This window comes from Crinia signifera, chromosome 2, assembly GCF_055691185.1.
Source record: "Crinia signifera chromosome 2, ASM5569118v1, whole genome shotgun sequence".
NCBI classification, from domain to species: domain Eukaryota; kingdom Metazoa; phylum Chordata; class Amphibia; order Anura; family Myobatrachidae; genus Crinia; species Crinia signifera.
The window spans coordinates 396426153-396439115 of record NC_139218.1 but is presented as its reverse complement, the minus strand read 5'-3'; the positions used below and the strand labels follow the sequence as shown (position 1 = coordinate 396439115).

General features: G+C 51.1%; 1 protein-coding gene across 1 annotated transcript in view; it reads right to left on the bottom strand.

Annotated features, from left to right (window-relative positions):
- PGM2L1 (phosphoglucomutase 2 like 1) overlaps nucleotides 1-10643 on the bottom strand; it is a 37344-nt gene extending 26701 nt beyond the window's left edge. Inside the window, exon 1 of the mRNA XM_083170512.1 lies at nucleotides 10405-10643. Within this exon, the coding sequence (XP_083026638.1) occupies nucleotides 10405-10509 (105 nt within the window). The 5' untranslated portion in view covers nucleotides 10510-10643. The remainder of the gene's footprint in view (nucleotides 1-10404) is intronic.
- Nucleotides 10644-12963: the final 2320 nt, after the last annotated feature.

Here is a 12963-nt window from a genome sequence, read left to right as displayed (position 1 = left end):
GACACAGAGCTGACTGCTGTAGAGAACACCCAACCACCCATGATGCACTGTGTGTACTGGAAGGAGAACGGGAGTCTGGGAGGACACAGAGCTGACTGCTGTAGAGAACACCCAACCACCCATGATGCACTGTGTGTACTGGAAGGAGAACGGGAATCTGGGAGGACACAGAGTAACCTGCTGACTGCTGTAGAGAACACCCATCTACCCACGGCATCTACCCACGGGTGCACTGTGTGTACTGGAAGGAGAACGGGAGTCTGGGAGGACACACAGCTGACTGCTGTAGAGAACACCCAACCACCCATGATGCACTGTGTGTACTGGAAGGAGAACGGGAGTCTGGGAGGACACAGAGTAACCTGCTGACTGCTGTAGAGAACACCCATCTACCCACGGGTGCACTGTGTGTACTGGAAGGAGAACGGGAGTCTGGGAGGACACAGAGCTGACTGCTGTAGAGAACACCCAACCACCCACGGTGCACTGTGTGAGAACGGGACTTTGGGAGGAAACAACCAATCTCCTCCAGGAAGCCTAAAGTCTCCCAGTAAGTTCTAAAGGCGTCCGAGGAGACAAGCCGCAAACGATCCCCCCTGAACCGCGAGGCAGCAAGATTACATACGATACATCGTATTAGATTCCAGGCCTGCGGGATCAGATTAATCCATAGTGCAGGCTTTGCGATGAGCACGGGACCAGGCATCCTATCAGCTGAAACACATGCAATACGACATTTTATCCGATTTATCAGATCGCGCTGTCGGATTTGGAGGATACTCTATCACATGCACGCTAGTGTGCTACCCGTGTCATATACATCTCCATGAATTAAATAACCACTCCTGTGCGAAGCCACAGTGGGCGCTGGTAATACAATACACTATACGTTGTGTTCGTGAGTCTGTTTCATTATGGAAGCACCTGTTGTCATATCACCAGGTAACAGGAGGACACAGATGACTCTTCCTTTGTGTTTATACAGAGATTGGGTGTCTGGGAGAACCTCTGATCACTGTGTAACATCTACAGCTCAGGACACACAGGGTGGGACTGGCAGCATACACTCTATGGCAGAGAAAGGGTCACTGGACAGACTACGGAATCATGGCATCACCTGTGTGCAGACCCAGGGCTGTACTAACAGATCTCCTCCTCGCAGCAATGGGGACAGCCAGGGAACGCAATACACAAACGTGAGAAACAAGATACTCAGACAACGCAGTATCACCGGTTGTTTATCCTCCGCTCCTCATTACAGTACCAGGTGAGGCAGCCATCTTGGGCACGCTGCACAGCCACCAATGAATGGAATGAGCTGTAACTGGAGATACGGTTGCACTCCGGGGAGACACGATACAGAAACATCAGTGTCATATGTACCTGCCTTGGAAAGAGCAGCGTGGGCATCATTGTACTATTCAGTGCTGAAGCAATCAGGCACGGCCCACACCAACAAAACTGTTGCAGGGCATGCTGGGATGTGTAGTTCAACAACAGCTGGACTGCCAAATGTTTCCATCACTGCTATAGACTATATTGCACATGTACAGGGCTGGCATAAAGCTCCCTGCCAGCAGGAACAAACACTAATCCTCTATAATCCTGCACCAGCGCGGCGTCCATCAAAGTCACATCACCTGGGTCTTCTCAGTCACATAATCCATACATGCACCATGACACGCATTCCTGATCCACAAGAGCCGACTCGCAGCCAGTAAGATCAAACCCTGTGTGTGTGTCCTCTACACAGCGCACACAATCACCAGTGCTTTACACGGAAAACTATTTGGCCACTTACATTGGTTCCAGTGGAGCTTGCACTGGGGGAGGGGGGGGGGGTCAAACCCGAATTCAGCTGTTGGGACGTTCACCGACAGTCGGATTCACGGCAGATTTCTACCAGTTCCGGCTGAAACTCGACAGTCGGTATTCAATGTTCCAACTGCCGAGCGTCGGAACAGCCGCGCTTTGTCAGAAACTGCCGCAAATTCGGTAACTAGCGGCCGTTTCCAACAATTCAGATTTGACGCTAAAATAAGCCGAATCTGAAAGCCTTCAATGGTGTCGGAACCGGCAGTCATGTGAGAGGGCAATACTAACCACTATGCCAACCATGCCACACTATCATCTCTCATGATGTGTACACTCCTGGGGCTGATGAAGCTGAACATATACAGGTTAATTAAAGCAGCACATGCTCGGGGAATCCCAGTCCCTTCACGCGGGTATGGGTCATAGGATCAACATGGACAGGGCTTAGGCGGACACAGGAAATAGGTCAACCTGCCAAAGGATGACAGGGTCAGAAGGTAGCCACAAGCATTAGGTCGACAATGAGGCCGACATGAGATTTTCACGTTTCTTTGTCCCGAATCTCGACGCCGTATCCGTGTACCGCTGCACTCTCCATGCTTCCGTCTCACTCTGTTCTCCAACCACGCCCCAGTGGACGGTATGAAATACCTACCGCATGTCAGCACAAGTCATCACAGAAAAACTCACGTCGTCCTTCCCATTCTACACCTAATGCTTGTGTCCACCCTACCCATGTCGACCTAACATGTGTCCACCATCATAGTGTTTACCTAGTGATCATATCCCGTTCCACGCTGTAAGCCCCTCCCAGTCCGCCTTGCCCCAAGCGACCAACCGCCCATCTCGCATCTTATTTGCATAAATAAAACTGGGGGTCACAGAACTACATTCCTAGCATTCACTGAGCAACTGCTGCGCGACATTTGTCACCTATGTGCGACTGAGTCTGTATACAGACAGCTACGATGCAGTGACCTTTAATCACAGCAAGTTCCGTTGCGTTTGATCTGCCACTTTGCAAATGCGCAAAACCTATTCCTGCGCGATTATTGTCGCAGCGCAGCGTCTCAGTCACGCCATGAGGTTACGGAGCGGATGTTACCCTGCTCTTGATCTTTATGGGTCAATAGCCTGTCTGGATGGAGAACAAGTTCCAGCACCAGCATACAGAATGACATCACACGCCGCTACAGGTGTCCCAGATTACAGGAGCCTGACAGACAGATGACATCACACACACCTATATGTGTCGCTAGGAGACACGTGCAGGTCTGTGTTATCGCAGGACTGCTGTGTGTGACCTCTGCACCACGTATCAGCCTCAGATTACAGGAGCCCGACAGACAGATGACATCACACACACCTATATGTGTCGCTAGGAGACACGTGCAGGTCTGTGTTATCGCAGGACTGCTGTGTGTGACCTCTGCACCACGTATCAGCCTCAGATTACAGGAGCCTGACAGACAGATGACTGCTATCAGTCTACAATCAGCCTGTATAGCCCAGCGTGGTGTGAAGTGCAGGCAGAGAGCAGCCAGGGTTACACATGGTGTGAAGCGCAGGCAGAGAACAGTCAGGGTTACACGTGGTGTGAAGTGCAGGCAGAGAGCAGCCAGGGTTACACATGGTGTGAAGTGCAGGCAGAGAGCAGCCAGGGTTACACATGGTGTGAAGTGCAGGCAGAGAGCAGCCAGGGTTACACGTGGTGTGAAGTGCAGGCAGAGAGCAGCCAGGGTTACACATGGTGTGAAGCGCAGGCAGAGAACAGTCAGGGTTACACATGGTGTGAAGTGCAGGCAGAGAGCAGCCAGGGTTACACATGGTGTGAAGTGCAGGCAGAGAGCAGCCAGGGTTACACGTGGTGTGAAGCGCAGGCAGAGAGCAGCCAGGGTTACACGTGGTGTGAAGCGCAGGTAGAGAGCAGTCAGGGTTACACGTGGTGTGAAGTGCAGGCAGAGAGCAGCCAGGGTTACACATGGTGTGAAGTGCAGGCAGAGAGCAGTCAGGGTTACACGTGGTGTGAAGTGCAGGCAGAGAGCAGCCAGGGTTACACGTGGTGTGAAGTGCAGGCAGAGAGCAGCCAGGGTTACACATGGTTTGAAGTGCAGGCAGAGAGCAGCCAGGGTTACACTTGGTGTGAAGCGCAGGCAGAGAGCAGCCAGGGTTACACTTGGTGTGAAGCGCAGGCAGAGAGCAGTCAGGGTTACACATGGTGTGAAGTGCAGGCAGAGAGCAGTCAGGGTTACACGTGGTGTGAAGTGCAGGCAGAGAGCAGCCAGGGTTACACGTGGTGTGAAGTGCAGGCAGAGAGCAGCCAGGGTTACACATGGTGTGAAGTGCAGGCAGAGAGCAGCCAGGGTTACACATGGTGTGAAGTGCAGGCAGAGAGCAGCCAGGGTTACACGTGGTGTGAAGCGCAGGCAGAGAGCAGTCAGGGTTACACGTGGTGTGAAGCGCAGGCAGAGAGCAGCCAGGGTTACACATGGTGTGAAGCGCAGGCAGAGAGCAGTCAGGGTTACACGTGGTGTGAAGTGCAGGCAGAGAGCAGCCAGGGTTACACATGGTGTGAAGCGCAGGCAGAGAGCAGCCAGGGTTACACATGGTGTGAAGCGCAGGCAGAGTGCAGCCAGGGTTACACATGGTGTGAAGCGCAGGCAGAGTGCAGCCAGGGTTACACATGTGTGAAGTGCAGGCAGAGAGCAGTCAGGGTTACACGTGGTGTGAAGTGCAGGCAGAGAGCAGCCAGGGTTACACATGGTGTGAAGTGCAGGCAGAGAGCAGCCAGGGTTACACGTGGTGTGAAGTGCAGGCAGAGAGCAGCCAGGGTTACACATGGTGTGAAGTGCAGGCAGAGAGCAGCCAGGGTTACACATGGTGTGAAGTGCAGGCAGAGAGAAGCCAGGGTTACACATGGTGTGAAGTGCAGGCAGAGAGCAGCCAGGGTTACACGTGGTGTGAAGTGCAGGCAGAGAGCAGCCAGGGTTACACATGGTGTGAAGTGCAGGCAGAGAGCAGCCAGGGTTACACATGGTGTGAAGTGCAGGCAGAGAGCAGCCAGGGTTACACGTGGTGTGAAGTGCAGGCAGAGAGCAGCCAGGGTTACACATGGTGTGAAGTGCAGGCAGAGAGAAGCCAGGGTTACACATGGTGTGAAGTGCAGGCAGAGAGCAGTCAGGGTTACACGTGGTGTGAAGTGCAGGCAGAGAGCAGCCAGGGTTACACATGGTGTGAAGTGCAGGCAGAGAGCAGCCAGGGTTACACGTGGTGTGAAGCGCAGGCAGAGAGCAGCCAGGGTTACACATGGTGTGAAGTGCAGGCAGAGAGCAGCCAGGGTTACACATGGTGTGAAGTGCAGGCAGAGAGCAGTCAGGGTTACACATGGTGTGAAGTGCAGGCAGAGAGCAGCCAGGGTTACACGTGGTGTGAAGTGCAGGCAGACACCAGCCAGGGTTACACGTGGTGTGTGAAGTGCAGGCAGAGAGCAGCCAGGGTTACACGTGGTGTGAAGTGCAGGCAGAGAGCAGTCAGGGTTACACATGGTGTGAAGCGCAGGCAGAGAGCAGTCAGGGTTACACATGGTGTGAAGTGCAGGCAGAGAGCAGCCAGGGTTACACGTGGTGTGAAGTGCAGGCAGAGAGCAGTCAGGGTTACACATGGTGTGAAGTGCAGGCAGAGAGCAGCCAGGGTTACACGTGGTGTGAAGTGCAGGCAGAGAGCAGCCAGGGTTACACGTGGTGTGAAGTGCAGGCAGAGAGCAGCCAGGGTTACACGTGGTGTGAAGTGCAGGCAGAGAGCAGTCAGGGTTACATGATCAGCAAGATAAAGTGCAGGAATGTGTGTGACATTTCCCAGTCACAGGTCAGCCAGTACGCTGTATGTGCCAGGACCGCTCCACGCTGCAGGACACAGGAACCTTGGGGAGATATAAATATAACATGACTTCCCCGGCATTCCATGGACCGCAGACAGGAATGGGGGTCAGTACCCGCTATTATATGTCATGCACAGCTATCTGCAAAAGGTTGTCATGGATACAGAAATCAGCCGCGCATAAACTGGGAAAGCAACGTTATACAACCAACCACAGTACAGTCAACTATGTATTGTGGTGACACAGGGTTAGTTCCACCAGAGAGCGCTGTATTTATCTGGTCACAACTGCCCTGCAAAGGGTTAAGAAGGAGCCATCCAGCCTCAGAGAGAGGGCTTTGCAGCCAGGTAACAGAACCAGGTTCCCTGCAAAGCCAGGAATGGGTCTCTGAGGTGTGCTTGAGGGAATAAGGGGTGGGCTCAGGCATACAGCTCTGGTCCAGGTTTTCGGACCTGCACAGCCACAGGTGGGAACTGTGCTAGTTGCAGTAGAAGGGATAAAAACCTTACTATGTTTGCTGCTCAGGGCGCTGATGCCTGGTAGGGGCCAGCTAGTAGGCCTAAGTATTGTAGCGCCAGGGACTTGGACTGCCAGGGCCCGGAGGCACCGCGCACAAGGAGATAATATATTGCTTTGATTGTTGATATAAAGCTTGGTTGCTGTGAAATGGATTTGTGGCTTGTAGGTCATTAAATACATTCACAAATACTGGAAACTGCCTGCCGTGTCCTATACTGAACGGCGAACCTGCTACAGTATCAGATCTCATTGGTAGAGAGGGAGATGTATGAAGCAGATCAGTGACGTTGCCCACCCCACCGCCCAAACACACACACACCCCCAGCAGCATTACGCAGTAGGTGACCGGCTCTGAGGAAGTGATTGCCGGTCAACCGCGTTATTATAAAGTCCCACCCACTTCAAAGCGTTCTGGGGTCCTGGAGTAATTCCTCACACACAGAAGGGGTCTGTAGCCTTTATCAGACTGTTCCGTGCTCCCCCTCCTTCCAGTGTGTGATAAGCAATGCTCCTCCTTATTAGGACGTGATGCTTTTAGTACATCGCACGGGATTTCTCAGACTCTACCGGGTTTATTTACAATGATGGGAGTTCTATTTACTGAGGGATGTTGCCCATAGCAACCAATCATAATCTATGTATTAGAAGATAATAGATGGGACCTAAATCTTTGCCCATAGCAACAACCCACCCATCTGCAATAGAATTCCCATCTTAGTAAATTGTCCCCTAACAGTGACAGATATGATGAGCTGAGGTTATGTACATGAAGGCGGGTACAGGCTGACGCTCCGATTCGGCTGAAGAGAACCGGTTTGCACCTTAACATTACTGTGACCGGGGTTGGTTCTGCCAGATCTACAGCCCTGCGTTCCAAGCAGCCAACTCTCCACCTCCATGAGCTGGGAGGGGGGTAGATGTGTCTCCAAATCTGCTGCTAGCTGTGCCACGGACCATACCAGCAGTAACGTCCAGCGCGGTGACTGTGCACCACAGGGCCCTAACATCTGCCCCTCTACATAGCCGCTATTATAGCCATACACCATGTCAAGTCTAAAGTAGGCAGCGGCACAGGCAACGCACGCAGCGGCACAGGCAACGCAGGCAGCGGCACAGGCAAAATGATGTCCTCACAGTCACGCAATGGGACATCAGGTGAATACGGCCATACCTGCTGCCTACCCTCTCAAAACATCTGGTAATGGGGCTCATTCACATATACTAAGCGCAGGGCGCCACGATGATACAGCCTGGCACACGTCATGGGTTTTCACCTCTGCACACTAGCCGCACACCTAAGCCTGCGACAAGGAGGACAAAGCGCACAGGACAGTGCCGTCACATCAGTCTGTTATTTCATAGCATTACTGTACATACTGTATAGAGTGTGAGAGAGATAGTGGAATAGAGGTGTAGTGGTGTAGTATGTACTGTAGCAGAATGTATAGTTGTAGCACTGTGGGTACAGAGGTGTAGTGATATACTGTATAGAGTGTGTGAGAGATAGAGGAATAGAGGTGTAGTATGTACTGTAGCAGAATGTATAGTTGTAGCACTGTGGGTACAGAGGTGTAGTGATATACTGTATAGAGTGTGAGAGATAGTGGAATAGAGGTGTAGTGGTGTAGTATGTACTGTAGCAGAATGTATAGTTGTAGCACTGTGGGTACAGAGGTGTAGTGACATACTGTATAGAGTGTGAGAGAGATAGTGGAATAGAGGTGTAGTGGTGTAGTATGTGCTGTAGCAGAATGTATAGTTGTAGCACTGTAGGTACAGAGGTGTAGTGATATACTGTATAGAGTGTGTGAGAGATAGAGGAATAGAGGTGTAGTGGTGTAGTATGTACTGTAGCAGAATGTATAGTTGTAGCACTGTAGGTACAGAGGTGTAGTGATATGCTGTATAGAGTGTGAGAGAGAGGAATAGAGGTGTAGTGGTGTAGTATGTACTGTAGCAGAATGTATAGTTGCAGCACTGTGGGTACAGAGGTGTAGTGATATACTGTATAGAGTGTGAGAGAGATAGAGGAATAGAGGTGTAGTGGTGTAGTATGTACTGTAGCAGAATGTATAGTTGTAGCACTGTGGGTACAGAGGTGTAGTGATATACTGTATAGAGTGTGAGAGATAGAGGAATAGAGGTGTAGGTAGTGGTGTAGTATGTACTGTAGCAGAATGTATAGTTGTAGCACTGTAGGTACAGAGGTGTAGTGATATGCTGTATAGAGTGTGTGAGAGATAGAGGAATAGAGGTGTAGTGGTGTAGTATGTACTGTAGCAGAATGTATAGTTGTAGCACTGTAGGTACAGAGGTGTAGTGATATGCTGTATAGAGTGTGAGAGAGAGGAATAGAGGTGTAGTGGTGTAGTATGTACTGTAGCAGAATGTATAGTTGCAGCACTGTGGGTACAGAGGTGTAGTGATATACTGTATAGAGTGTGAGAGATAGAGGAATAGAGGTGTAGTGGTGTAGTATGTACTGTAGCAGAATGTATAGTTGCAGCACTGTGGGTACAGAGGTGTAGTGATATACTGTATAGAGTGTGAGAGAGGAATAGAGGTGTAGTGGTGTAGTATGTACTGTAGCAGAATGCATAGTTGTAGCACTGTGGGTACAGAGGTGTAGTGATATACTGTATAGAGTGTGAGAGATAGAGGAATAGAGGTGTAGTGGTGTAGTATGTACTGTAGCAGAATGTATAGTTGTAGCACTGTAGGTACAGAGGTGTAATAATATGCTGTATAGTGATGCTGTATATAGCTGTAGTAGTGTGAGGGGTATAGAGGTGTAATAGTGTATGATGTAGAAGAGTGTACAGGTGTAGTGGTGTGAGGGAATAGAGGTGGTATATGATGTAGCAAAGTGTACAGGTGTAGGAGTGTGAGGGGATAGAGGTGGTATGATGATGTAGCAGAGTGTACAGGTGTAGTGGTGTGAGGGAATAGAGGTGGTATATGATGTAGCAGAGTGTACAGGTGCAGTAGTGTGAGGGGATAGAGGTGGTATATGATGTAGTAGTGTGAGGGGATAGAGGTGGTATATGATGTAGCAGAGTGTACAGGTGTAGTAGTGTGAGGGGATAGAGGTGGTATATGATGTAGCAGAGTGTACAGGTGTAGTAGTGTGAGGGGATACAGGTGGTATATGATGTAGCAGAGTGTACAGGTGTAGTAGTGTGAGGGGATACAGGTGGTATATGATGTAGCAGAGTGTACAGGTGTAGCGGAGTGTACAGGTGTAGTAGTGTGAGGGGATAGAGGTGGTATATGATGTAGCAGAGTGTACAGGTGTAGTAGTGTGAGGGGATACAGGTGGTATATGATGTAGCAGAGTGTACAGGTGTAGCGGAGTGTACAGGTGTAGTAGTGTGAGGGGATAGAGGTGGTATATGATGTAGCAGAGTGTACAGGTGTAGTAGTGTCAGGGGATAGAGGTAGTATATGATGTAGCAGAGTGTACAGGTGTAGTAGTGTCAGGGGATAGAGGTGGTATATGATGTAGCAGAGTGTACAGGTGTAGTAGTGTCAGGGGATAGAGGTGGTATATGATGTAGCAGAGTGTACAGGTGTAGTAGTGTCAGGGGATAGAGGTGGTATATGATGTAGCAGAGTGTACAGGTGTAGTAGTGTCAGGGGATAGAGGTGGTATATGATGTAGCAGAGTGTACAGGTGTAGTAGTGTGAGGGGATACAGGTGGTATATGATGTAGCAGAGTGTACAGGTGTAGTAGTAGTGTGAGGGGATAGAGGTGGTAAATGATGTAGCAGGGTGCAGGTGTGGTAGTGTCAGGGGATAGAGGTGGTATATGTTGTAGCAGAGTGTACAGGTGTAGTAGTGTCAGGGGATAGAGGTGGTATATGATGTAGCAGAGTGTACAGGTGTAGTAGTGTCAGGGGATAGAGGTGGTATATGATGTAGCAGAGTGTACAGGTGTAGTAGTGTGAGGGGATACAGGTGGTATATGATGTAGCAGAGTGTACAGGTGTAGCAGAGTGTACAGGTGTAGCAGAGTCAGGGGATAGATGTGGTATATGATGTAGCAGAGTGTACAGGTGTAGTAGTGTCAGGGATTACAGGTGGTATATGATGTAGCAGAGTGTACAGGTGTAGTAGTGTCAGGGGATAGAGGTGGTGCAGTGGCACATAGCGGTGCATGGCTATAGATGTAGCGGTACATATCTGCGCTCACCCTGTCCCACTGCAGCCACTTGCAGACGGCGGCGTCCAGCTCCGGGTCCCCGGTGGAGCGGTGTATGAGCAGGTTGGAGTTGACATCCTCCCCGGGGTCCCCCATCCTCAGTCCCCGGTCTCCTCCGCTACACACACGGCGCCAGTCACCGCAGCACTACGCAGTCAGCACCACCAGCTGAGCAGCAACACACACAGCCCTCGGCCACTGCGCATGCGTCTGTCTTGGCTCACACCGACCGCACTGCGCATGCGTCTGGCCTGGCTCACGCTGGCCGCACCGCGCATGCGCAGAGAGCACGGAACGTTACATAACAGCGAATTCCCCCGTCACCGACCAGACCGCAGTAGCGGGGGAGTCTGGCGCGCATGCGCACTCCTACTTTTTTCCTATAGCACGCGAGTGAGATCACCAGTATCTCCATATTATTATTATTATTATTATTATTATTATTATTATTATTATTATTATTATATTTTTTAATTATTATTATTACGCCTTAGCTTTATTATTTTAGTAAAACCTATTCATTTTTGCATTCTACATTATAGCACAGTATTGTCACTTGGAGACCTGCACATTGCGTGCTGGAGACTGTGCACCATTTATCCCACTGGTGCAATTAAGATGCTGTATCTGTAGGTCCCGGTAGGGAACTCCCGTCCCTTCTGCCTGCCGTGGTATATCCCCAGCGGGACATCACAATCCTGTTGTTACCGTAGTTTGTGTTAAAGACACAGGGCCTGATTCAGCCGTAGATGAACCGACGTGGAGGTAGGAGGGCCCTGCTCGCAAGCTTACAATCTATAGGGATAATAGGAGGGATACATAAGAATACAATTCTAATGCCCAGTACATGGCCTCAGGGGGAGGGGCCACAGGCCTGAAAGGCCCGACTATACGACATAGTTGCCTACCCTCCTGCATTCTGCAGGAGACTCCCTGAAATAGCAGCAATCTCCCTCTCTCCCTCATTAGTCTAGCAATCTCCCTCATTTCACCTAACCCAGATTACATTGTTAAATGTTTTAGGGAAAAAGAAATGAGAGAAAGATACTGTACATTTACATTGAATCATCAGCGCCATTTCCCTGCACTTTACCACGTACTGTATAGTACTGTAGCTCTTACTAACTGCTTTGGGGCTCATCTACATTTAGATATAATATACTGTACATTATAAAATGACTATTTTAAAAGATTCCTCTCAGATGTAGCAATACACAGCCACGCTTCTAGGTGCCACGTTCACAATCTCTTTTCACAATATCTCCATATATGGAACTAGACACGCCCTTTGGGTGGAGCATGACACGCCCTCTCAACCTGTGCAAAATTCTACTACCAACTATAATCTCCCTGAAACTCATTTTCAAAAGTAGGCAAGTATGCTATACGACCAGGGGCCAGGAGGGCCCCACAATTAACTGCCCCCAGGCCGAGAGGGCCAGACTACTGTACCCACAGGCTGGAAGGGCCTGACTCTGCCCACGGGCCTAGTGCCCGATCACCCAGTGGTCTAGGGAGGGGGGTAGGTGGCCCAGAGGCCACCTACCTGATGATGGGAGAGGCAGAGGTGGGGAATTTCATTAGCTCTTTTGCTTGCCACCCTTGCTGACCTCTCCATCTTCTTTTCTTCTGCCGCTGGCCAGCGGCAGCGCTGCTGCAGAAGGCGCCAGAGATCTTCTTTGATGATCCCGGCTCTTCTGGCCTCTTCAGCGGCCGCTGGAGCTGTTCTGTCCACCGCTGTCTTCGGTGCCGTCCTCCGGCAGCTTCTGAGCTCTTCCGGAGCGCTCCTGCTAATTGGCCCACCACGGTCTTTCCTACTGGCTGCCGATTCGGAGCTGTGATTGGCTCCTGAATGGCGCCAATGTTGGCGGCCAAAAAGGCGCCAATTAAAAGCAGCTGCCTCTCTCCACCGCAGCGCCGCTCGCCCGCTTAGACTGTCAGTGCTGGGATTGGTTCTTTGATCCCAGTGCTATCTGGAGCTGTGCCCCGCTGGGGACACAGCTCCATCTCCCGTGCCCTGGGGGATTGGTGGTAGTAACCCTACTGACCCGGGGGGGGTGATGGTGGTAATGCTACTGACTAGGGGGTGGGCGGTGGATGGAAACGATATTGACCCGGGGGCGGGGGTGATGGTGGCAATGCTACTGACTAGGGGGTGGATGGAAACGATACTGACCCGGGGGGGGTGGTTTTGATGGTGGTAATGCTACTGACTAGGGGGTGGGGGGTGGATGGAAACGCTACTGACCCGGGGGGGGGGGGGGGGGGCGAAAACTCTAATGACCTGGGGTGGGCGGGTGCTCCCGCTACTTCCCTGCTTCAGTGCCTAACCCACCGCACTTCCACGCTGAAGCAGCTCATTGATGATGTCAACCAAGTGCGACCAGCGGGCGGCCATCTCAAAACTGGTCAAAGCTGCGGCCGGCAACCAAAAGCGACCTGCGGCCGCCCATCTTCAAGCTGGTCAAAGCCGCGGCCATATTTACTATGGGCAGAACAGGCAGGGGGGAAAGCGGCGGCCCGGGCAGGGGGAAAAGCAGCCAAATCTGG